Source organism: Corythoichthys intestinalis, chromosome 9, assembly GCF_030265065.1.
Source record: "Corythoichthys intestinalis isolate RoL2023-P3 chromosome 9, ASM3026506v1, whole genome shotgun sequence".
Taxonomy (NCBI): Eukaryota; Metazoa; Chordata; class Actinopteri; order Syngnathiformes; family Syngnathidae; genus Corythoichthys; species Corythoichthys intestinalis.
In genome coordinates, this window is record NC_080403.1 from 19,754,406 (window position 1) to 19,781,316 (window position 26,911).

Below are 26,911 nucleotides of genomic sequence, written 5' to 3' on the forward strand. Positions count from 1 at the left end.
GTTCATTCAGAGTTTATTATTATGAATTTATTTTTACTTTCTTACTGTTGGGCTAGTATTATACTTTGTACTAGTCTTTTTCTTATTTTGCAAAGGTAAGCAACAGCCTGACAAAGCCTTGATAGCAATGATTTCACATCCAATTATGTAGCTCTTTGGGGGGAAAAAATAAATAAATAAAAAATACATATACATATATATATATATATATATATATATAAGGGCTGTCAAAATTATCGCGTTAATGCGCGGTAATTAATTTTTTAAATTAATCACGTTAAAATATTTGACGCAATTAACGCACATGTCCCGCTCAGACAGTATTATGCCTTTTGGTAAGTTTTACAGCAAGGCTTTTTGTGCTGCAGCACAACAGCGAACTCTTGTGGTCGCTTTGCGACATAGTTTCTTTTTTTCTTGCCAGTTCATATGGCTGCACGACGTCTCAGGCTGAAGCCTACATTGTAATGTTGTGCTTATGTGATCCTTGGACAAGATCTGTCCGTAAGTATGGTTGTTGTAAAGAATGTACATATTATGTTAGTAAGCGAAATGTTCTATTTTTTGTATGAGACGCTTTTTGTTTATGTTTAGTGAACCTGAATAGCGTGCTAAGCTAACGTTGTTGCTAATGCAATGCTTGTGTACTTTTTTTTTTTTTTGTAGTTTTATGACGGTCTAAAGAGGACAATGGTTTGAGGCTATTTTATTAATAAATCAGATGAAAAAGGAAGAACTCTGATTATTAAGGCGTCGTTCACTAGCTGTCTAGTTTTGGAAAAAGTAGACGCTTCGGAGTGAGGACAGCATAGACAGATTTAAATGACAGTAGAGTGAAATGCCCACTACAGTCCTTATGTACCATATGTTGAATGTACAGTGGGGAGAACAAGTATTTGATACACTGCCAATGGATTTTCCCATTGGCAGTGTATCAAATACTTGTTCTCCCCACTGTATATATCCATCTTGTGTCTTATCTTTCCATTCCAACAATTTATTTTACAGAATATAAATAATTTACAGAAAAATATGGCATATTTTATAGATGGTTTGAATTGCGATTAATTGCGATTAATTACGATCAATTAATTTTTAAGCTGTAATTAACTCAATTAAAAATTTTAATCGTTTGACAGCCCTAATATATATATATATATATATATATATATATATATATATATATATATATATATATATATATATATATATATATATATATATATAATATAAATACACGGGGTGGTATTGTTGATCTGTTCACCATGTTACCCCGGTAACACACCAGAAACGTCAACGACGCGTCAACGATCCCGCCGCGATAACGCACCAGTGACGCTCGGCGTCAGTTTCCATAGGACGTGTTTTACGAGCAGCGCTCAAATAAGACGAAAGTTCAATGCGTTTGTATTACAATGCACGACAGAGCAACTGCTTGTGACTCGTCTTTTGCCCCGTTTTCAATATGGTGACGCTTTGTTGTGGCTGGTGACGTCAATAATGACCGGATGTCCGACTTCTTCTATTTGCCGAGATCCTGCCATGTAAGTTGTTATAGCAGAGAAGACAGCAGTAAACCGCCAACAAGTAAACTGTGACCCGATATAACGACTGCCTCAAGAGATCTGATGGACTCGAAAAGTAAGTTACGATTGCATATTATTTTGAAAATCGACCGGTTCCACCGTCTTTTTACATGAGTGACTTCCAGTCTGTCCGATCCTACCAAGTAGTATTGACGCAGGGGGGCCGCGTCTCACGTCAAATAACAAACTCTGCTGTTCTTTTCGCGTGCGACGCGTTGAACGCTTCTGGGACGCATCCAACACGCGGCCGCACTGCGACTGGTGTGCATTGGCTGATTGACTTTAATGGCCGCGTTTCACTGTGTTATCGCGGCGGGATCATTGACGCGCCGTTGACGTTTCTGGTATGTTACCGGGGTTAGTCACATACTGCACAGTGCACTGCGTCGTCAACAACAATGGTGGCCCACTAGTTAAACTAATTTTACAAATTTTATAAAAACGAAAACACAAAGAGGGGTTTTGATATCAAATTATTATAACTCATACTAACATATATATTTGAAGAACTACAAGTGCTTCTATCTGTGGTTCCCTTTAAAGATATTTCAAAACCTTGGCTCAAAGGAGGCAAGAAGAGAGATCTACTCGTGGGGAGCCTGTCATCTCTGCACTACTACATGCAGCCAAGACTCTCTTGAAAGACCAGGTTATACATGCTGTTCCACCATAAGTGCGAATAGCTGTGCTGAGCCAGAAATGTTGCTACCGGTAGCAAGAAAGACTGAGCTATTTTCTTATGGCAATGCACATCCGGTTTCGGTCATGTTATTTAGGTGAAAAAAGCACTTCGGACTGAAACCTCATTTTTAGTCACATTCAAGCTAAAACTTTTGTGTCCAGCATAAAAAGGGTATATAACTGATCATCCTTAGCAAAATTCAAGCCAATTTGACCTTTTTGCCAACTTTGAGTGATAATAAGACACTAAATTAGGCAATCTTGTGCCATTTTGAGCAATAGCAAAATTTCATAATTATGCATGGGGTGAATCAGTTGCGCATCGGAGACTACAACAACACACTGCGCAGGGGGTATCATGTGCCGCTGAGCTATTGTGTTCCCTCGCGAATAGACACAACATACATTTGTTGACATATACATTTAATGGGTCAGCTAATCCAGTCGCACACAGCCATTATCATACAGTGGAGTCTGCCGATGGGATAAGCCATCGTATAAACCTGCTTCGCCCCTTATAATTTATGAGCCACAACTCGAGCCAGATTAGACCTGATTGGATCACTGGTGCCATATGTGACCTACAAAAGCAATGCTCCGGTTCTGACGCGTGGCGGGAGGGGTCAGTGATCTCCCTGGGCAAAGGTTGCCATGGGAACGACCTCTGGATGCTCAGCTTGCACATCTCAGGGCAGAATTATCCAGGATTTCTTTATGTCAGACCGCTCTGCTTTCTGCTCTACTTCCTCACTCTCTCTGCCCCTTCCCTTTGCATCCACACGCGTGCCGACACCCATACGTGCCATGCATACGATCACAACACCAACCACTGCATGTATATAGGCTCGCATACACACGCAGGCAACTGACTGAAGGCGGGATGTGCAGCCAAAGTGTTAAAGCTCTTTGCAAAGTCTTAATTTAGCAACAAAACATTGAAAAAAAATGATGCTCAGCTTCATGAAATGACATTCATTACTCGGTTGGTCAACTCGGCTGAATGTCATGAGGGTTTTCTTGAGCCTGCAGTAACATTATGGTGGGTCATGATAAATTTTGTCTATAGGAATAAAGTTTCTTGCCATGGGACACCATGTCTGCTAATGCTGCGACTAAATTTAAATTCAGTATAATTCCTCATATTTGCAGAATTGTAGTCTACATATTTGCCTTAACACAGTGTTAATGGTCTCAAAGGGACAGACAACTCCAACTAAATAAATATCAACTTCATGCAAAAGACTGTAACCCAAAATATTAGGTATGCAAATCAATGTCTTAGATCTCTGATAATGGAGAAAATAATGTCCAAACAAAAACACATGTCTTCTGGTGTATCATACTTAAAATGGCCAACACAACACACGATACAATATTGAAAATTGCGAGCCTCCTCCACCTGACCAGATGTCTATATTACTACCAAGACTGACCTGTGAGAGGGAGCATGGTAAAATACAAAAAAGCTGTAAAAGAAATTGAATATTGTTAACTACATGGGTTAACTGTCTGAATGATTTCTACACCATATGTTTGTGTTATGTGGTGATTTACCACACACCTAATTTGCTGGTATTGGGACATATGGCGCAACACTAGGTAACACCAATAGCTGTGTTTATAGGGTCCTAAAATACAATAAGAAAATTTAACAGACTTAAGACACGAAAATAAGAACGCTTTATAAAAATATTGTTTCATTGTACTTTTGATTGTCTGTCCACCAAATAATCAATGATTGCACTTGATACAAGATACATATTCACAGGATGTACTGGTATTGATTTGGCATAATCCCCCCAAACTTTTGTTGTGTCTCCATTTGGATTTTGTGGCACATTTTCACAAAGTTAGGCGGAAATCAATTCATCCATCCACAGTGTGGCTTACTGACCAACAAGCGAACACGCAGCACGAGTGATACATAACCCCGCTGCTTACGCTTTGTGCTCGACAGGGCGTAAACACAAAAATCTAAAGGAGATCCTGTTACTAACTTATTATATTGCAAAGAGCAGGGGAAGAAAATATAATTGGATCCCCATTGAGGTTCTCAGTTTCTTCACCAGCTTCCTCTTGGGGTTGAGGTTAAGTACAAAGGAAATACAATAAAGAGCTAACATCCCTCGAAGCTGCAAGCATGTTAAATCAAGCATTTTTATGATTTCCAACTGTGAAAGTACCTCCAGATCACATGTAGTCATTAGACGACGGTGGGGATTTTTATATGAAATCTTTATTCATCAGCGCACGTGTGAAACACTTCACCTCTCCTGGTGTTAGCATGTCAGGGATTACAACATTTAAGGAAAATAGTAGCAATGGTTTGACTATGCCACCAGAGAATCCACTTGGCTGAATGTGTATTTTTATATATGTTGTTTTAAACATTTAAAAAGGCCCAAAAAAGCGTCTTCCTAACCTGGGCACTTTGTTTAATGCCACTGGTCTATACTTGGATAGGAGATACTCTAAGAAATATAACAAAGACATCACTGTGTAAAATATCAAGAAGAACACTGAAAAAAAATTAAAAAACAAGACTTATTGTGGCCGTGCTTGCTGACGCTGCACTAATTTTATGTAGCTAATAACTTGGTGAGACAGTGTACTGTACACTGGAGAAAGGTCAGCAGGATTTGTAAAAAACAAAACAAAAAAGCCTTTAGCGCTTTTTAAAGGACTCAAGTTGTCGCTCAGGAAAATGTTTTGCTTTCAATGCAGACGTCTAGTTCTTAGGCACAAACACTTCTCAAGCGGTAAAAGTGATAAAAACAAAATCCACAGAGACTGCCGCGTCAGCGTGTAACTAAAGACCATCATCAAGTTTATGGACATATCAAAATACAACCAAAAGCTACATCAGTCACTTAAAAGTAGACTATGAGGAAAATGCAGAAAGGCTTTTTTGTTGACGCGTGTCTCTGTTGATTTGGAAAGGGAAAACCTTTCTAGCACGTTCTGGTGTATTTTCTTCCTAAAGCAAAATGTTGCAGTTTGTTTAACTCAGTGCCATTAATGATGATAGACATTCAATCATGTGGCTCTTTTCATCGTTCTGCTGTGAATTTAAATGAGTTTATCACTAGTATATATCTAACCACATTAAAGTGGGGCTCATTCATTCGCTGCCATCCCCTCACTTCAAATGAGCTGGATGTCTAGAACCGTCAATGGCAGCCAGTGAAGTAATGTTAGCCTTCACTTTGATAGTCAGGGATGGCGTCAAATATTTTTTTTATATTACTGACCAAACTTTCATAAATAGGAGTTTGATTTCATTAGCATCTGTTTGTGATTTTGGATATGCAAGGACACCAACCAAATATATAAAGTGTACTGCGTTTTTTGTGTGTATGTTTTTATTCTGTTGTATGACATTCAGTAGCTACATATTAGTGTTTTACATGACATTAAAGGTTAATTTTGTCATTTAAATTGAGAGCGTGTATGTATTATTGTTTATATGCCACACATTACCGACTTAACACCTTCATCTGATTTTAGATTTCTATGTACATTTCAGATGACACATAGCTGATATGGCTGTACGGTATTTACAAAGACCGAACATATGAAATAATCAGGATGTGCACGAAAGTTACTTGCTCGCTGCAATTGCCATTACCTGTTTTGTCTATTCCATAATGGACTCAACCCTCATATAGCATATTCAGACATTGTCTGTGCTTCCACCACAGTTTAAATTTCCACTGTGTGTTTTTATTTGTTTTGGGGGGAGAGAGTGTTGTTTTTACATAACTAATAAGTGTAAAATAGAATCTTTAATTGTGAAGTGAATTTGCTTTGTGACCTTGTTTGTAACCTGAAACACTTGAAAATTGAGTTAAGGCTTCTCATTATTTTTAATACATATTTGGAAGAAGCCTATTCCGATGCAGTTATCCGGCTCACTGTGCTTGCCTCTATTTATGCTGTCATGACGCATATCCAAATTCTGATACTTGAGACGAAAAATGGGAATCATTACCATACAATGTGAATCCAGCCTAATAAAAAATACAAAAAACTTCACAAAGACCTTGAAAATAAAAATTAGCAATTTTTTTCCTATCCAAATCCTGAGCCTGTATTGAAGGTGTTACCCGAGCTGAATATGCTTCAACTGTTTTAATAGTCTTACCTGGCTACTGAACATACCACACACAAAGAGGGTTCAAGTTCAGAGACTCAGAACTTTCTAATCTGGGATGGCTGCTTATTTTAAAGTCGCTCACAGAGACGCCCCGGGCAAGGATTGCCGTTTGCCACGATGCACTACTGACGGCTTAAGTGACAAGTCTTCTGTGAGGCTGGGTCACCATGAAAGAGTCTAGTCCTCAAACTCCCCCTTCACACACACACAATGACACACAAGTACAGAATGAAAGAAAAACGAATCCTCTTAGTGATAGAAGCCCATTGTGCCCCCCCAGCTGTTGCGTTCTGCTGAAGACACACATGAAAATATCCATAAAGTTTTAAATGAATTTGGCCAGCCTTGCGCATTGTGTTATTTATTGCATGCTTGGTTTTGTTTGAGTGGGATTACCTAAACTACGAGGCAGATTTTGTATTAGATTTGTACACGAAGCGATATAACAATCAGGAGCATGGTGAAGCATTTGTCTTTGCAGATAAGCACGCCACAGAGATATTATCCAGCTTCCCTGGCATATTTTGTGTGTACTTTTCATTTGTAAATGAAAAAACGTTTCAGTGAGCACAAATGGTTTGGTTAAAAAAAAAAAAAAAAGGTCAGTTAATAGTTTCTGGAAATGTCAAAGTTATTTTATGTTCCAAAAAGATATGATTCACAATTATTGCTAATTATAAGAAAGGATATTTTTACAGCCCACAAAATGGTGTTAAAATTTGCCCCACAATTAAACAAAAAAATAATATTCATCAAACAAAGAACACCATGGAACATCAACCATTAATTATGAATGAATGAATGAATGAATGAATGAATTAATGCATTTACACTGAGTTAAAAGACAACTTAATTATTAACTATTATTATTACACATTTGCTCAGTTTTGGCACAAGCGGTTTAAGACATTTTATGTAAATTATTTTTTTCCCCTTACTATTACTCTTTTTCATTTATGAAAATCTTTTACAACTCCTTGTATATTCGTGTATTTTTTTAAATTACCAAACTACAACAGAAAATGCCAAAAAGAATTTTAGCAGGGATAGTAACTAAAAGTAAGTAAAGCAATGACTAATTTTGACCAATAATAATCTACAGATTTCAACTACAGTATGTCACGCTAAATACATATGTTGCTGATCAGAATTTCACCCAATTTAAGCATGATCCGCTTTTAGGTAATATAGTGTTTTGTGCAACATGAACAAAAAAAAAAAAAAAAAAAAAAAAAAAATTTAAAAAAACATTTGAGTGAGCCTGAAAAATTATATGTAAATTATGTTGATATTTTATTATTATACTTATTTTTTTAAGTTATTAATTATGTCATTTAGGAAAATAACCCCCACACAAAAATATCACAAAAGCTATATTTTTTTAACGGTATTAATTATGTCATTTAGGAAAATAACCCCCATACAAACATATGTTAGTATTAGTTTGGTTTTTTTAATCACAGATCCTGGAGAAATTATAATTAGGTAGGCATTACTCTGAAGTAGTGTGAAGTAGATGACCCTTTTTGACACAATAATGACATCTAACTTGTCCGAAGCTAAAGATGAAGCCTTCATACGCCTTCATAGCAAGTCTTCTTGTGCCGAAACTGAGTCCCATATTGTAAGAAGGAAAACTATTTTGTATTGCTGGCTCTGGAGTACAAACCATAATAAGAGTTGATCCGATATATGTGGAAAGTTCTTATCAATTAGTAACAAAAAAAAAAAAAAACAGCTGAGGGGCAAGTTATTGGGTCCAAACCATCTTTGATTGATGACATGATGATGATGAACAAGCACGTTTGCGCTTCAATTTAAATATTTGGAAACTTGAAGGGGAACCCAGATTTTGCTGTAGATCATTTAGTAACAAAAACACAATCCCATGGAGTCTCTTTGGCTCATTTAATCAGTCAGTTAGCAGGAGTGAATTAACCAAAAACAACATGCCAGGACTTAGTGGGCTGTGGACCATTTATAGCGGGATTTACTCTGCATGGTTCAAGAGACACAATTTCAATTATTTTGTCTCAAGTGGCACAATTGCAATATGTGTTGCTCTTAATCTGATATCTTCAGAGCTGAATAAAGTCTCTTCCAAATCCATATCGGATAACATCATCCAAATTAATTTGAGTGTAGTATAAATGCATATAGAAAATGTTCACATGCCTGAAATTTGATTATGCAAAGGTGAATTCACCTAAAACAATACAGTATTTTGTTTACATGTACAACCTAAAGAAAATCTTATGGAGGTAAGTATAAATAACTTACCGTAATGTGATTGTACATAACATTATAACTAGGGATGTGGCTTTCAATTAACTCGTTGGCTGCCATTACCGGCAATAAACATCCAAAACGTTATCTGGGAGTCAGCACAGACAACACATATGGTTTCTTGTCTAGAAGAAGCCAGATAATATTTTTGACTACTTATTGGACCTGTTCATAATTCCTTCCATCTTGATGAAAACCCCACCATCAAACTGGGAATAAACATTCCAAAACCATGATACTTCTCCATTATACTTCACTGTATGGTTATTTTGTTCTTTTGATGATTCCGCCAACATTTAACAACATATTTGGAATCATGAGCAAAAAAAAACTCAACCTTGGTTTCATCACACCACATCAAAATCATCTAAGTACACGTGGAAAAATCTCTTAATGAGATCGAAGTTGACACTTTTGCGAAATGCTTATGTAGAGATCATACTATCATATTTTTAGGACTATAAGGCATACCTAAAATCATTTATAGTTTTCTCTAAAACTTGACGGTGTGCCTTAAGATCCTGTGCGCGCTATATTTAAATTCAGGTTGTACCTCGAACCTGTTTTGATGTAGCATAACAGTATTTAGTATAGAAGATCTGACAATATTTATTATCAAAACAATAATAAATTATGTACCGTCATAAATTTATTCTCTTGTCACTATCATCAATTTGAATAATATCTAGCAATAATATACTTTACTTAACCTTAGAGTGCTGATACTTCTAGAAATGATGATGTGGAACAGCCATTAAATGTCGTGATACAACAAACCAGAGTTGTGATAAATCACCACACAACCCAAACAAGTGGTGCATAAATAAACAGTTAACTCATTGATGTTTTCAGACGTCCAATCCATATGAACTGGTAGGGCGGTCAATGAATGTTTATATTTCAGTGCCCATAACATGGATAGAGAGAGCTGACAGCGATTGAACGATTGTTGACAGCCCCTCCCAGGTCAAACGGATTGGCAGTCTATTGCTGTCAATGGCAAGGAATAAGTTAATGAAAGTTAACACACATAGCTACTACTACCCTACGGGGTGGGGTGGGGGGGGTGGGGTTGGGGATAAGCCACTATCTAGGGCAATTGTTCTTTTTTTAGTCATTTTTATTCTCTTTGAATATTTTTTTTTCATCAAAAAATTTCATCTACAAAATCTCGGCATATCATATGGCCTAGACCTTATCGAATAAATATTTTCTCTATCGCCAGCACTAAATGTAGTCAAGACACATCATTCATAAAACCACTGAATGATATAATTTTAAAAAGCAATAGTTAAAATGTTAAACGCCAAAGATTAAATGGCAAACTGATGATGCCCAATAGACCAAAAAATACGGTGTTCACTCATAATTTACGCAGTGCATCATATTACCGCCAGTGGAACTTATATTAAATAAATAAATAAATTAATTAATTAAAAAAAAAAAAAAAGAGAGACTGATTGGTTTAGAATTAAGTACTACATCCATCTATGGAAACAAGTCACAAAATGCTCTCTTCTCTCACCCCTGCTGATACACTTGCCAATCAAAACAGCTCAGATTGCTTTTGTGTCCTCCATGCCGCAATGCTTCTTTTTCATTTGGCAAAGGAGATAACATCAGTTATTTTCTTCACGTCAAAACACTCAGATGATCCCTTTTAGCTCAGGTTCCCGTTGAACCCAGCACGACTCGACTATAACTTCTTATGAGAATGTGATCTTACGGGAGGTTAATCCTTTGTTTTTCACCACACTAACTGATTGCACACCTAAAGTGTGAGTCACTTTGCGCTTCTGATGTAGCCGGATGGCCTTTAAGAAGTTAAAATCAGTTCCAGTCGAAAGTGGCTCTTGTAAATAACTTTAAATTCCAGAGGATGAGAAAAGCTGCTGACCCACAGGAAGTCAGTCTAAGCGCCGTTAAATTCATTCCTAAAGCATTTGTTTAACCTCGAGGATAGAAGGGGGATTTTCTTTTAATTTTCAAATTGATTTAAAGCTGGCAAGCTTAGTAGGCTAGGGGTTAAATCGTCTACCTCAAAATTCTGAAGTTCAGGGCTTGAATCACTGCTTTGGCCTGTCAATTTGGAGTTTACAAGTTCTCCCTAAGTATACTTAACCACTGTAACACATACTAACATAATGAAAAAAAAAAAAAGACAAAATAGGGTTATACATCTAAAAAGGTTCTCAAGAATATAGTCCGTTTTCACGTTGACTCATTTTGAATGTATTAGACATTGTTTGAAAAAAGCAACTAGGAAGCACTCTCAACCAACACAACAATGCAGGCAGTTTTACTTTTAATCTCTAGGTGGCAGTGTTGATGCAACAACACTCGCGGGGGAGCTTTGCAGTGCCCCCATTTGCTCTTTCTCCTCATGCTTGACGTTAAAATAAATTCAATACATTTGTCTAACTCATCAGAAACGAATTTACCGGCAATGTTTTAATGAATTGATGTTCTCCGAATGTGTTTTTCAAATTAAGGTAAAAATCATTCTTGTTGATTGCCTTGATGTGTTTTTCTGAGGTGCCTCACTCTACCCAGTTTTGATTTGAAATATTTCACAAGCATGTGAAAGTACTGAATGAATGTTAACTTTTTAATTTATGGTGACAAATTGAGTTTTCTATTTTCCTTGAACGCGTATTCATAAAATAGAAACTTTTAGAATAATTTATTTTTGATTATTTCCTATAATTTGAAAGAGGAATACAAAACTATCAGTAATTTTCTCAACACTATCTACCTAGTATCTAGTATCTATCCATTATTCCAAGTCTGAGTCAGTCCAAATTGTATCATCTGCCTTACAATGAAAAAAATATATATATTTTATGAAAACGGTAACTTTTCAATACTGCAATTTTGAGTTGGAGACAAGGCAATTATGCCACATAAAAAACAAACAAACAAAAAAAAACTAAACAAACAAAAAAAAAACATTACTCATCAAAATATCTCCAAATATCATCCAGTAAAGGCAAATTCTTAATGTGACTGACAATAAAACAATGCCCTTAATATTTCCATGAAATTATTATTAAAACTACTATTGGTAAAGAAAATACATAATTTTGCATTTTCAAAAAATGTAGATTATCTCATGCTTGCCATAGAAATAAAATCACACAATTAAGTCCATTATCACAAATTAATTGAGTAAACTGTAAGGGTTACTTTGCTGTTAATTTTTTCAATTACTATTATTATTTTTGAATTTTAAAGTTTAGTACGTACGCTTGAATTGCTTTATGCTACTTTTAATACCAAAGTGTTGCATTTGAACACATGCAGTCCAGAAGCAACATATCATCAGACATCGTTTAAAGGCGTACTATTATTTTCATTCCTCCAACATTTTTTGCATTTTTTTTGGGCTCCATTCCACATGGCGTTTACATGACAGTCATTACGACTCTAGGAGGCTTCTCTCTTTCTGTGCCATTTTTTGTCAACCGTTTGCCTCCATCTGTGCCCTCATCACCTGGCTGCTGTCCCGAGTTAAGTCAGTCAGGTGACCTGGAATCAACTTGGAGGGGACAAGACATTCGTGAGGTTCAATGAAAGCCAGATAGCTTCCAAGAAAAGTTTATTGTTATATAAGGAGCATTCATGGGTTGAATTAGCCAGGTCTTTTACATGACAATTGCAATGCACTTGAAAAAAAAAAAAAAACATTTTTTTTTTTTTAACCATTGAAAATAATAAATCTGAAACTTTAGTCCTCCTTATCTTGTATTGTAATTCGATTCGTAAAATGAATGATTAAGCATGCAATTAATTCTTCATAGATTTTTTCCCAGTGATTGCATCGCATAATCGTAAATAAAAACACAGTGAGCACAGCCTAGTTTTAATTATGTGCTATGATTAAGAGATGAAAAACTGATGCAATTTTTGGCAATGTGATTATATTCGGATGATGAATAGAATACAAGAATGCTCACTAATTTAGCTGCTAATCTCTCCTGCTAGGGATAAATTTACAACGTGAGGCCTGTACAGGCACGTAATTGGAGTGTCGATTCAAAAGATTTAAATGTTACTTTGATAAGATATTTGAAATCCTACTCTTCAAAAATGCTAAAACATTGGACACTATTTTGTCTTCATAGCAATGTTCCAAATATGTATGGCTTGAGTTAGTGGTGATCCATGGAAAAATCATGGAAAGTGCTATAGTAAAAAAAAAAAAAAAACTGTTAATCTTATTACTTATTATCTTTCTCCTATGAAGTGCATCAGTTACACAGTTTTGTTATTGTTTTTAAATCTTACATTACTGCTGGTTTACTGTTTATTTATTATTTTATTATATTCATTTATATTTTATTATATTTTTGTATTATATATTAAGTTTGTTTTCCAAAAGTTCTTTTTTCTCCCTGAAGGAAACATACAAACAAATGCTTCTTGTCGTGCCAAAGTGTACATCCTGTGGTGCTAAATCAATGAATTTTGCAGATATAATACATTTTATTACATATTTGCTTGGTCATAATTGATAGATAATAAAGAAAAGTAGTATTTTGGTGATTTTCATTAAGTTCTAACTAAAATAGCTTGGTGACGTATCTTTAAAAAATGGATATAGACAACATACTTACATTACTACTGCACCTGTTACTCCAAAACTCCCGCACAGAATGCTCCACACAGGACAAAATAGCTGCATAGAACACCATGAATAGTGTGTTTCCATCTTGAATACCATGTACGTTCGGCTACAAACTTTTCTTAGTTTTTAAAACCTCCCGCTTCGTATAAAAACAGAAAACTAACGACAAGGTAAAAAGTGGTGAGGAGAATTAAGGACGGTCCTTTTCGGGTTGATTGACAGCTGGGTGACAACAACTTTATTAGAAAAAGGGGAGTTGTGTGTCTCGGCGATCAATTGGGTTATAAACATTCAAATAAAAGATTGTTATCATCCAACGTTATCATTATTAGTACGTTAGAATAAATGATTTAACTCGATAAACACTGTAAAAAGGATACTGTTGCTCATTCTTGATTATATATCACAAGGCTCCCACCCCGCGTCTGTGGGCGTTTGGTCTCTCCCAAATTTGGTCCAGATTTGAGTCGCTAGTGTTGTGCTATCCGAGCGCGCTCTGCTGGAGGTGGAGGACCGCCTGTCCCTTCTCCGCGTCGGGCTGTCAATGGCTTTCCGGACCTATTTTATTTGAATGCCCGGAGCCGTTTTTGACTGACCACGACCATGGATATTCTATGGATATTATGGACCTTTCCGGTCGTAATAGCTGTCGAAGGTAAGATAACGTAGCGCTTTTGAAGAGCCTCGCGCATCCTCGTGCCGGCGTTTGACTCAGCCGACCGTCCCGGTGTCCCAATTGTTGATATGAAGAGGAAACAAAATGACACGAAACACATAAGTACTTATTAATAGAGTATATCTGAATTTATTCCCTTTTTATGGATGAATGTGGCTTTTGTGTGGCACTGTGAACAGAATCTGATGATGCGGATGGTGATGGCGATAGTGACAATGATGATGATGGAGGGACATATACATTCCGAAGCATCGTTTACTTTTAAAGCTACAGTTCGGCTATTTGTGACGTTGACTTTGTAGCTCTAAAACGTGCATAAACACGCGAAAACGTTAATGCAAAATTGCCCCTTTTGTAATCTGCGCGGATTACTGTTCCAAACATGGACAGGACACAAAGTAGTTTTTCAAGCCCTCTTGTTTCTCATATGGTTTGTTGATGCTGACATTTGCAAATGCATGTTTAATAGTGCATTTGAATGCATCAATTTTATTTATCCGATTATTTGATGCACAACTCCATGTACACTATTTGATATATGATGATTATGATGATTATTGAGCCATGGAGATTGGAAAGTAACATTAGCCTTTTACTAATGAAAACATGAGTTATCTAACGAAGTATTTTTTCTTTATTGGAGTTAGAAGTCAACTGTGAGGGTTTTATGAGGGATGTAACCATTAAGCAAAAAGTAAATATCGACATGGACCTGCGCATAATATTTTTCCCTGAAATTGCTGATATTTTTCAATTTTTGCCAGGGTGTGTAATATGCTGTTAGATGAAGCAATGACTAAATGGGAGAAAACGAGCCAGGAAAAAAGTCTCTCAACTTTAAAATCGTTCACCTAGTTGCGATGGTGGTAATTTATTGACTTTTTTATACAGTTTTCAACAAAAAGCGTGATTACGTGGTCTCGTTTTATTTCATAGTCAATTTAATGAATTAAAACAATGCAAAATTACTAGCTAATGTTTTAATTTCCAAATATTGTACATAAAATATGCACAACAGTTGCCATAATTGGACTTCACACAAAAAGGATTTAGCAATATTAGTGCAAATTCAATTCTAGTCGTGTGACCCTCATTTTAAAATATGTGGATTGTCAAGAACTTAATATTGAAAACTAACAATAACATAAGGGGAAAGTGGAAAAACATAATTGTAATTAAAATTAGTCATTATTGATACGCAGCAAAACTATTTGGAGATGGGAAAAAGAAGACAAAAACAAGTTGTTTTACTTAAAAAATTGCCATCCTTATGTAAAGTTGTTTATGTAATGCTTTTCTGTTTTTACAAAGTTTTAATATATTTTCATGGGTAGTTTAGCACACTTATGTTGAATTGCTCAGTTTATTGTAAATACGTCACAAAATATGTAACACTGTTGCCATACATTGGAACACAAATGAACAGAATGTATTAACATTACTCAATGTTAATGGACATTTGGGCATTTTTCTCAATTTACACTATATGGCGATATGATGTTGAGCCCCAGGAAAGTGTTAAAGCCTTCATTTTGAGTCTGTGAAGATGTTTTCCCTCAGCTGTAACCTTATCATGGAAAGTTCCGATAAAAAATGAGTTGGAAGAAAATAAGACGTAATGCACAGTTGTTAGCATTGTGTTATAGTGACCTATCCTATACCGGTCAGCAGCAAAGACGACACGAAATTCCATGCTGCTTTTGTTAAACGTCTTTTTCGAAATAGAACCTCACAGCAAGTGACGCACCATCCGAGTACAGATTACACCCCGCCCCAGCCCTCCATTTTCTTCCATCCAATGGGCCACCCTCAGCATGGTCCAATGAAGTAGCAAAAGATGTCTTACGTATGTGAAATGAAGGGTTGAAAAAGAGGTCACTGGAGCTCTAATCCGAAAAAAGAAAAGAAAAAAAATCCCGGCATGCAATGGGAAACGAAGCCTCCAGTGGATTTTTTTAAAGATCATTACTATTGTTGACCTCTTTTGAGAAATGTTTTAATATTGTTGTGTAGAAGCTTAACAAGTAGATTTTGCGTTTGTAAATGATGCCGGTTAACCCTTTTCACACGGCTTCTTACGTTGTCAGTCAAAATGACCTATGTTTTTAAAATATAAAATTCATTGCACTAGTGATCCTACATTTTAAATGCATCAGCAAGCTCTGCTGGAGCCAGATAAGGATCCTGATTATTTGATTCACGTGTGTTAAAGGAGGGAGACATGGAAAACAAGCTGGATAGCGGCTTGAGGACCGGACTTGCAGACCCCTGGTCTATAGATTAATATTAGATTTACCAACCATATTTCAGAAAGATTTTGTGTTTCTGGTCAGTATAAAGTAAGAGTAAACAAAGTAAGAGTAAAATAAACCACATTTTCAACACACATAATCAGGTATTGGTACATGAGGTTTATACTCAAATGTTAGTTTTTCCATGTTTTAATTCTAGTTAGCAACAGAGGGTACTATTTACAAAAAGGCAGGCCCTTATTTAGATAATAATTATTTTGTATTAACTCTGAATACATTGACACAATATTGATCAGAATGTTGTGTTTTTACTAGTGATGCCATAGTCTTGCAAGAATATCCGTCCGTCCGTCCATCCTCTCCCGCTTATCCGAGGTCGGGTCACGGGGGCAGCAGCTTCAGCAGAGAAGCCCAAATTTCCCTCTCCCCAGCCACTTCATCCTCTTCTTGGAGGATCCCAAGGTGTTCCCAGGCCAGCCGGGAGACATAGTCTCCGCAGTGTGTCCTGGGTCCGCCCCGCGGCCTCCTTCCTTGAATTAATTCACTTTATGTAAAACATTGAAAGTCAACCAATTTTCAAGTCAGCTGCTCATACTAAACAGAGTGCAGTTCACTAACACTGAGTCGTAGTTAAAATACAATGTAATGCCAGTGATTTATACCATGCCACTGAGAAGACATTGTGCCGCCACCCTAATGTGTAGCAATGTGGGACAACTACGTTTGTCGTACTTTTGACCCTTTTCATTCAAAGGGGTTTAATTCATCCAGACAGATTGAAAATAGCACTAAATTGTTGATTAGTCCTCATGTGAGAAGCCACGTCATATTATTTGTTAAGCCAGCAGGAAAGGAGTGACCGTGTTTGCAGATTAATGGGGTTCAAACAGCAGGAAAATATGGCTAGCTTTGTCAAACATGTCCAGGAAAACACACGGCAGATTTATCTCCCTTCGAATTCAGGCCCGTTCATCATCATCAGCGCTTAGTTGACAGCCATACTAATGACAACACTCATCGAATTATGTTGAGTCGAAATTCAGATTTATACACGGCTGTAAAACCGCAGTTAGAAGTGGAGTTGGAAATTCTCTAGGTGGAACCACTTGTGTTTTCCAGTTGGCTCCTTTCTTTGCAGTGCTGCAAACATTTTCTGGTTGGGTAGGTGTTGCCATGATGCAACATCGGTCCTCTAAAGGCCAGTATGCAAGTTTTTGTTGAGATCAGCAGCTTAACAGATTTCGCTCTCCCCTATTTGGTTTTTGCTTTGATGGAATCCTAATGTAACCAAAACCATTGACAGGTAAATTTGAATATTCACAACAGCAACAATATAAGCAGACATTTACTAGTTTCAAATTAATGTTTGCTAGTCATAACGGTAAGTTAAAACTACACACTTCTTGTGTGGATTTAAAATTCCAGTGAAAAGGGACAATCTACAATAAAAATTGGTTTTTGTCTATGTTAAAATAAAATTACCGTCTCACATTTCTTAAATACGTTTTGGACACAAATGCACAAAATTATATGTACAATGAGACCTTTATGTATGAGTTTTATTTGTTCGGTGGCCATATGTGCTAAAACTCAAAACCCCCATTAGCAACATGATATGTGGCTATCACCTTTCTGGTATTTTAGTTAAAAAAATATAAACAAAAACGCATGGAATCGACACATAAAATCTCTCTAAATTATCTGAAAATAAAGTAATTGTTAAATACAGTATGTCGCTGCACCACTTGGCATTGATGATCCTTGTTAGCTTGATGCTACCAATATGTGCCTTAGTTGAACAAAGTTTGTCTTGAGTCGAACTTGTAGTGGCCTTAATTTGCGCGATGTATGCTAATCGTAATGCAAGAATCAATAACATCAAAGGTGACAAGCCAGGGCGGTGTGCAATTAAGATTGCAAGCCCTTGCTTAACGTTCATGTATATTCATTTTTATGTTATGTCTTCATTGTATGATGCCCTTGTGTTCAAATTGTGCTATAAAGCACACAGTACAATAATCCTTCCATGCTTGGTAAAGACGTTTTCACATGTAGATGTTTTCTCTTGTTTTAAACCGGAATTGTCTTGTAAAGAATGGATGCACTTCAGAAACGGGGAAGCAGTTTGTTTTGTGTCTGAGTAACAAAAACCCAACAGGGGCGGGCACAGAACAATAAGATTAGAACAAGGTAAAAATGAGCGAGTGTGTGTATATACAATCCAGTGTTTTCTCAGCGGGCCCAATGAGCAGATGCGGCGAACAGGCCTGCATGCCAACCGCCACAGTAGGCATTCACAAAGAATCTGTCTCTATTCAAGCCCTAATCCATGCTGCACAGGGTCCGGGTATTGTCACTTTACATGCACAACCTCAATTAGCGCTGCGACCAGTTGTTGTTTCCCTTGAAGGAGGTGTGTCGCATTTCAGAAGCGTCTATGGCCACCTTTGATTTTTTTTTTTTTTTTTTTTGCGAGAGATCAAGGAGGAGTATCACAGTTGTTCAGCAGCCAACGCTGTAGAACATAACTGACTCCACTTCATGGGCTTGTTTGTTGTATGCAGGAGACCTTTTGTCTGATTCTCTGTGGCTCTGTAGTGCATAATCAAAGCTGAAAAAGAAAGGTAGGTGTGCTTGTTGAAGTCTTGCCAGAGAGTAGCGATCCTGTTGGTTCAGTCCCACCAGGATAGGATGCACTCTTTGGCACCATTTCCACGCCTTCAGCTGTCTGCTGCTGACTACTGCAGTCTGCACAACACAAGCCAAGCCTTTAGGCTTTTGTACCTTTAACTGTTCCAATCCGCATATATTTGCCCTTTCGACCGGATTCTAAAATTACTGGTAAGCATACTGGAAGAAAGGAACAAAAAGATTCAATTTAAAAGCATATTCAAGTCGTCATATGGGTCAGGATGGTAAGCAGTTGTTTTATTCAAAAGTATGACATCTTTATTACTGACAGGCATACTAATTAACAAACAGAACAGAAGCCAAGACTGTTGAAACAGCCATGTACTTTATGCCATGTTAAGCTATTATGAGTTGTAAAAGCAGTTCCGCGCCTTAAACCATTGTAATCTGTGCGTTTAATGTAAAAAATGTAAATATAGCTTTTTGTTAATTGATATTTTAGCATTTTAAAATTATGTACAGTCATGTCTGTGACAGTACGCAAATGAACATGTGCGTTAATGTAATAATGGCTTCCCATTAAAAGCGCGGCTTCGAGCTATCTACTCATTACTCAAACTCATGATGTCATCAACATACAATAGGATTGTTTTTCAAGCATATCAGCATAAATTTAAGTTAAAAGACAAACTAATTTTTGCCTGCATCAGTGAATTTATAACCTTATTAAGTTACCGTTTCAAGTAGTAGCAACAGCTTCTACGAAGGAGTCTTTACTCCTCTTAAAAACAAAGCAAATCACAGGAGTGTGGTGTAAAACAAGTTCAGATCTGTGACAATACATTTTTATCTGTTTATAAGCAGTAGTACCGTTAAAAATATGTAATGTTTTAACAAGCACGTACAAAGTAACCTGCAATGGTGTACCGCATGCAACACGTCACTTCCGCTCATTAATATTCATGACATTAGCTACTGTTGCTAAGTAGGGACAGGCCACCGTTTGTCCCTGGCTTGTCCCTAATAGGAAATGAATGGAAATCGCGTATGAAGGAGATGCTTACAGAGCTAAACCTACCAATTCTCTCCGAAAATGATGTGCCTGGTGCCAAATTCACTGGCAAAGATGGAAGAACATAAAAATAAAGTTAAAGTTAAAGAGATGGCTTGAGTGTCGAAGGCTGAAAAAGATGAAAAAAACGAGCCGACCTAAGCATAGCTTTAGCTTTTTTATCGACGCGACTGACAATGACATTCTCCTGTTTCAGCAAGCTATCCTTTACCATCAGCCCTGTCTTTCTTATATATCCTCTGGTTGTCCTACGTCTCTTACCGTTCTTGGGGTTAATTTAGTTAGCTTTGTGTAGCGATCGCAAATGCTACTCAGTGACAGCCAACGAACACTTTTAATTTTTTCATTGATAACACATCTTAATTCTATAATTTATTTACACTTCCCCCTGACTAAAGTTGTTATATATATATATAACAGAAACGGTAACAGTGGCAGTCAGATACCATTGTAATTCTTTTCGGGTCATTCATTGTCAGACAGAAGCAGTACAGCACAATGTTACACTAAAAGAATAAGTTAAAAATATAAAAATGGCTTACCTCTTTGTCCTCTGAAAGTCTATGCCAACCCAACATAATGTTTACTGCATATGAAATGTGAATGGATTCACCGAGCTGGTGTTAAAAGTCCGCGCAAGTTGATTCAGTCTTCAAATTTTTTCCTCCCGAGTTTTTGGTTTCCGGAAACGTAAGAGGAAACATCATTCATGTGTCGTAATGTCTAGAGTCGTTTCTACAAGTTCCAAAAAAGCAATGCGTGATTGGCATGTTCGTTTTTGAAAGATTACCGGCGAAAAGTAGCACAAATTACGTTAAGTCTATGCGAGGCTGGTCTATAATGTCCCACTTCGACTTTACTTCCGCTTTACGATGCGACGTCACGGTCTAAAAATAGCCTGCGTGCGGTACGCCATTCTGTATGTACATTGAAATGTTCAAGTGAAAGTATTTTTTGTAATAGGGTAACTGTGTATCTGCCAGTGTAATGTGATGTACACCATCATCAGTGAACAGACATTAAATCCAAACTGGGTACTTGGATCTGCAGTTTAAATCCATGCCAAGTGCATTCATATTGCATTCATTTTACTACCCTCTGCCATCCTAATTTCAGTGACCCAATGCTGAACACGCGCAAGCAAATGTAGCACCGCCTTTCCACTTTTCACTTCTCATTAACGCTCATAAATTAGATCATCCAAAGTAAAATCAAGCATGGGTTTCAATATCCCCTCATGATAAAAACTACTTGATGCTTCGGAATGGAACTTCAGAAAAATGGTGAAAAAAAGGTTTTGTGAATGTGTAAAAAAAAGCAGAGGTTGTGTTCATTAGCTAATTATTCCTTTGTGAAGTCTGCAGACCAAGTTCAGTTGTAAGTTCATGAATGAAGCTTTCATAATGCTGTTAGCATGTGTGATACATTCATTAGGCACTTCATTAGATACACTCACACATTAGATACACCCATGCTTGTAAGGCAATTCAATCTGATAGTGTTGTAAAAGTACCAACCAATAGAGTTGTTTAAGTGAATAAATCAAAGAAATACATTGTGCTGTACAAGTGTGCAGCCTTTCTGTTAATTTGCCGTTAATAAGAATTAACAACATTGTTCTGTCTCTCACAGAAATGTGATTTTCAGAGGTCTCCAATATGAAATATTAACTCCAGATTTTCACATTGAATGGTATTTTTGGACACGCCCATTTTCCGTGGGGGTTTGCCTCAGCGGCGCGTATTAAATTTAAGACGACTAATTCAAATATACAGACAAAGAAGAAACTTCCATTACCTCTTTGTAACCCCAAAGAATGCATCTGGATCAAGGCTATTCCTGTACACCGTTATGTTCGTTAGCACATGCTAATTGGTGTACACTCACTTCGTTGAGTCTTGTTAACTGGTACAGGCCTGTTTCATTCAAACCCACAGAGAATGGGTATCCTCAGGGTTTCCCCCCACCCCACCCCTAAAAAACAAACACAAAACAACAGACCAAGTAAGCAGTTGTTCTAGCCACACCATTTTTCAGTTCGTTAAGTGGAACTGGCTTTTTTCAAAAACTCCCTCAAACAAATTAATCTTTGACAGTCATTTGAAAATGGCAAAAATGACTAAATGGCTGCTTTATTAATGGAAATAGCCGACTGTCAGTGTCTGTTCAGACATGAGTTTATGACATGTTATTAGTCTATTAATTATTCCATGCTGATAAATGACACCAGCTTAGATGGCTAAGGTGTTTGATATGAAAAAAAAATCCTGAGTCAAAGTTTGTCTTTGACCCATAATGATGGGAAAAAATGAATCTAAATCTACTTTTAGTGGAAAACAATTGCATTTTTTGTTTTTACTTTTTGGCAAGTCTACTCATGATTACAGACTCAATATTAATATAAAGTATATTAATTTTACAAACTACTTTTGCATTGTAAACGTAGTTTGTAAAATTGTAAAATTTACAAGCACCCTTGAAAATGGCCACCACGGTCACTTAATTAAGAAAATAGCGTATTACCCATGTATTTTAATGCATTCTTGAGATGTTTTTGCAGGCCTACATGACTCATGCTTATCAAAGTTTATGCTGTTAAGTGGACCTGTCATCAAGGGCTGAATATTCCAAAAATTCACAAAAACACTGGTTCGTTTCTCCCAAGCTGGAGAAAGAGAGACGAAATGAAGCAAAGAAGGGAGCGAGTAGCCTGAGAGAGGTCAGACCTCGTTTTGGAGAGCCCCATCGGCACACACACACCCCAGGTACCGGGACGCCGCCTTTTATGCGCGCTCGGAGAACACAAACCCGGGGCGGATTAGCGGTCGGGGCTCTCAATGTCCCCGGGAGCGCAGCCCGTTGGATCGAGACAAAGCGAGTCTGATTGCAACGTCATCTGCATGACAAAGAGAGAGTCTTTTTCTACCTGAAAACGCTGCCTCGGCACACATGACGCTACGCAGCACATCCATCAGCGACTCTGGACACACGTGACAACTGCCCTTTGTGTTCGTTCTCTCTGACCACCCTATGCACCCTCTGTCCCTCTCTGGCCCATATGGTCTGTCCACTGTGAACCCTCCATGCGCTGACCTTTCTCATTGGAAACTAATCCGCATCATCATTGATTGATCTCTGCTAGTAGTTAAATGCTTGGCGTCATCAGCCAAAACACAACCTAGTTCTGCCACAAGAGACGCATTTTTTTCCATTTGCGCAATATAGTGCATGTCTACAGTGCAAACACTACGACTGAACACAGTTTGTCAAATACCACCCTGTGGTTTGTTCGGATTTGGAAATAATTTATCGAAGCCAGTTTACACAACAACGTGACGTTTTGGTAGGCATGTCTGTCATAAATATAACGTGACTTAACAACATGAAATGTGGTATTCATTTCCATTTTATCAGGACTTCATGTACAAAAAAAGTTTCTTAAAGCAACACCTACTAAGACACAAGAAGTCAACCATTTTGATAAAGCAACTTTGACGCCATTCTGACGGTTCCTTCAAAGAGAAAAGTGTCCGAATTTTTAAAAAAAATGCATCTCTCATAGTCATTTTCATGTTCCATTGTGTCATTTGGGAAGTATAATTGTCATGAGTTGATCAACCAAAATGTCTAATAAACCATGAGGGAAAGGACTCTGGATGATTGCCGATTCTGGTTTGAGTTGGTGTTGTCATTAGAGATCTACAGTATAATCGTACTGTACTTTTTCAGCTGCCAAAATAGTCTTACTTGCCAAGGAAAGACATAAATGTTTAGATTCAATAACTCTTCTCTTGACTTTAAAATTTCTTTCAATTTATTATCTCGCAAGTTGCTCAAGAGCATAATGTTTCTCTATTTCATTTCAGCATCAGACAAGCAAATAGTGCTTTAAGTTCAAATATTTAAAAACCCTGTCTTCTGTGTTGTTTATATTCTTGGGAACTGTCATATTTGGGATGGGAGATGGAATTTCAGACCTGACTTTGGCACGGTAATACAAATTGAAAGAGACATTTAATCTTCTGCATAAGGAAATCAAAGTTGACTGAGCACGTAATACAAAGCAGTTTTATGTCCTTGGGTGTATTTTGTTCCTATTCTTGAAATTGAATTAAGCCTGCTAAAAAGGGAATTACCGAAATTAACGTGTTTGGCCTTTGGTTGCAACCTTCACATTCACGCCTAGCCTTGAAGAGCATACAATTGGTAAACTAACTTCATAGAAATGTAAATACGAGAGAGTGTGCAACAAATGATACAACTTTTGCTTTGGATTTTGCCATCTTATTGCGAGGAATGTTTTAAAGACACAAATGGATACTATGTAAAGAGATATTAGGTATTCAACAACTTCAAGTTTTGTTTTTTAATAATAAAAATACAGAATGCTATGATTTGTTAGCTACATACATAGATTTATTTATACTACAGCTATTTTGTCACTGTACTGTGTATGAGGCATTTTTTTCTTGTTTATTCATCCTCTGCATTTGTTCGGAGTTAAGAAAGTTGACATTCAATCGTGGAACTAGTTCCTTTTGATTTTCATTCCATCTCAAATTAACCATGATTTTTTACGAAGCATAGATCAAATAACCTTTTGGAATGCTGATCCTCGACGCAGGCTATTTCAAAGGGGGGCTTACAGTAATTGAAATTCTCGCAAACCACGGGAAGACTATTTATTTGTTGTCTGAGGTTGCACCAACTCAGAGCAGAATAGTTTTTTTTCTTGGAAATTCAAACTAAGGAACTCAGCAAAGATTAAACCACGGCTGTGACTAATAAATTGACGCCTCGCTCTTTTTTATTGTTGTTTCACGTTCAACGAAAGATGATGACGAATATCCCATTTGGGCACAGAAAGATTCTGAGGATTTGGATGAGCACTTATCCAAAGTGTTGCTACTAATAATGCACTCTTCCCAACAAACCGTCAGCGGTGAATGTATTTTCATTTCCAAGTATGGCAAATGATTCCAACTGGAGTAAGTGACTATAAATGGTGCCCACGCTAATAGAGCTGGCAGGAATAAAACTGCAGACGTATCCAATGTGGTAATGAGAACAATGTCTGCAATCATACTGCAGTCGTGAAGTAATGCGGCTTAGGAAGCAGAAATCAGGTGTACAAAAGGGTTGTAGGAAGACTGAGAAAGCCTGGCTGTCTTCCCCGCTATCCTCGGGCAGGGCTGCTTTGCTCCGTAAAATCACAATGGATGTTTTGGGAGGGCAGCTGGAAAATCCATAGAAAATCTCAGGAGACCTGCTGCGCCTGTGAAATCAATAAAAGAGATCCAGCAGAGACTATTAAATGCAGTGAATGTCGTGCGATCAGGCCCAACATTTAGAATATTATTATTCATAGCGTCTAAGTAGGCTTTTCTTCCACAAACAATGCACGTTGCCTCAGATGCGGTGAATGTAAGAATTTTTGTGTTTTATCACTTTAATGCATATCCTTTTCTAGTACAGGAAGCAAGCAGTTATGTATAATAATACAATAAAACACAACTAATACAATAGCTATGATGAAACTTTTTACAGCTACTAGGGATGTAAATCACAAATTTCCTGATGATACAATATCAATTCTTTGAACACAAATTTGATGTTTGCCAAGATAAGATTTCATTTTCAGTTACATTTAATACAATAATATACATTTTCATTCAACGCATAAAAGAAAAAAAGCAATTTTAAGGTTTTTGACAAGTTTGATGCTGAAACATTTCAGACATTTCAACAAGCCAGCATATCTAAAAATTATGATATTTTGCCTTTCAATCAATTTGACTGGATTAACAGATATACCATATTGGCCCGAATATAAGACAGCCCTGATTATAAGACGACCCCCTCTTTTTCAAGACTCAAGTTTGAAAAAAGACTTTTTGAACTCCAAATTAATTTTTATACAGAAAATAATTACAGTACATCCGAAACAAATGTTTATTACAATCTATTTGAGGGAAAAAGCATGTTATTTTGCCTCATTCAAATCTTAATATCTGAAAAGTTAAATATGTAAACTAAAGTGCAATCACATTCGTAAATGAATGGCTTCTGGTTTTTGAAATGTAAATAAGCCAATCTATTGTGATAAAACAACAAAATTGCAATAACTGCATTAACCATCAAAGTGAAGTCTAACTGTAACTGTAGTCTTGAAACAAATCTGAAGAAGGAAAAACATTGCAATAAAGTAATGCAAACTAGTTAAACTTGAGAGTAGCTGAGATCTGTCATGACAGAACATCGCTTCAATGATATCTGGCGCCATCTAGCGTCGTGAATGGGGAGAGTAGCTGAGATCTGTCATGACAGAACATTGCTTCAATGATATCTGGTGCCATTTAGCGACGTGAATGGGTATAATGTCGAGACCACGAATATAAGACGACCCCCCTCTTTTTCAGTCTTTTTTCAATGCAAAAAAACACTGTCTTATATTCAGGCCAATACGGTAAGTATTGTTACAATTTCAGGACGATAGAAAATTGATTCCTTGGACAACAATATGATATTGTGATGAAACGGCGAGCCGCTAAATATGGCTCCCAATACAGACAAGGAAGTTTGTGAAGAATTTATTACAAAAGAACGCCAGAACATGCGAGAAAAATACAAAGAGAGGCATGAACCGAGTGGATGAGAGAACCATGGGAGAGGCAACGATGGCCAGAAAAGGCAAAAACAAAATAGCAAAGTGTACCACAAATACAAACGTAAATAGGCAGGAGATTCGAGATGACGCACACAGCGGTAGTCCGACACTCGCAGATGGTAACAGGAGTCTTTAAATATCGAGTGCTCCTAATGTGCCACAGGTGTGTTGCACGGCTCTGCCCATCCAGCTGAATCAGGTGCTGGAATGGAAAAAAAGAACTGAGAAAGCACACAGACATGAAAGATATTTGCCGATATTACAAAATCTTACATGA

At 37.0% G+C, this 26,911-nt stretch overlaps 2 protein-coding genes across 6 annotated transcripts in view; one reads left to right on the forward strand and one right to left on the reverse strand.

Moving 5' to 3' along the window:
- lactbl1b (lactamase, beta-like 1b) overlaps window positions 1–13,482 on the reverse strand; it is a 99,446-nt gene extending 85,964 nt beyond the window's left edge. Inside the window, exon 1 of one of the 2 annotated variants that reach the window (XM_057845796.1) lies at window positions 13,326–13,482. The gene's annotated coding sequence lies outside the window, so the exon portion shown is untranslated. The remainder of the gene's footprint in view (window positions 1–13,325) is intronic. The other variant, XM_057845791.1, reaches the window with a different exon arrangement.
- A 359-nt stretch (window positions 13,483–13,841) lies between these two features.
- The window catches only part of ephb2b (eph receptor B2b), a 265,726-nt gene continuing 252,656 nt past the window's right edge, over window positions 13,842–26,911 (forward strand). For all 4 annotated transcript variants that reach the window (XM_057846096.1, XM_057846098.1, XM_057846097.1 and 1 more), the window contains exon 1: window positions 13,842–13,991. In XM_057846096.1, the coding sequence (XP_057702079.1) occupies window positions 13,940–13,991 (52 nt within the window). In that variant the 5' untranslated portion in view covers window positions 13,842–13,939. The remainder of the gene's footprint in view (window positions 13,992–26,911) is intronic.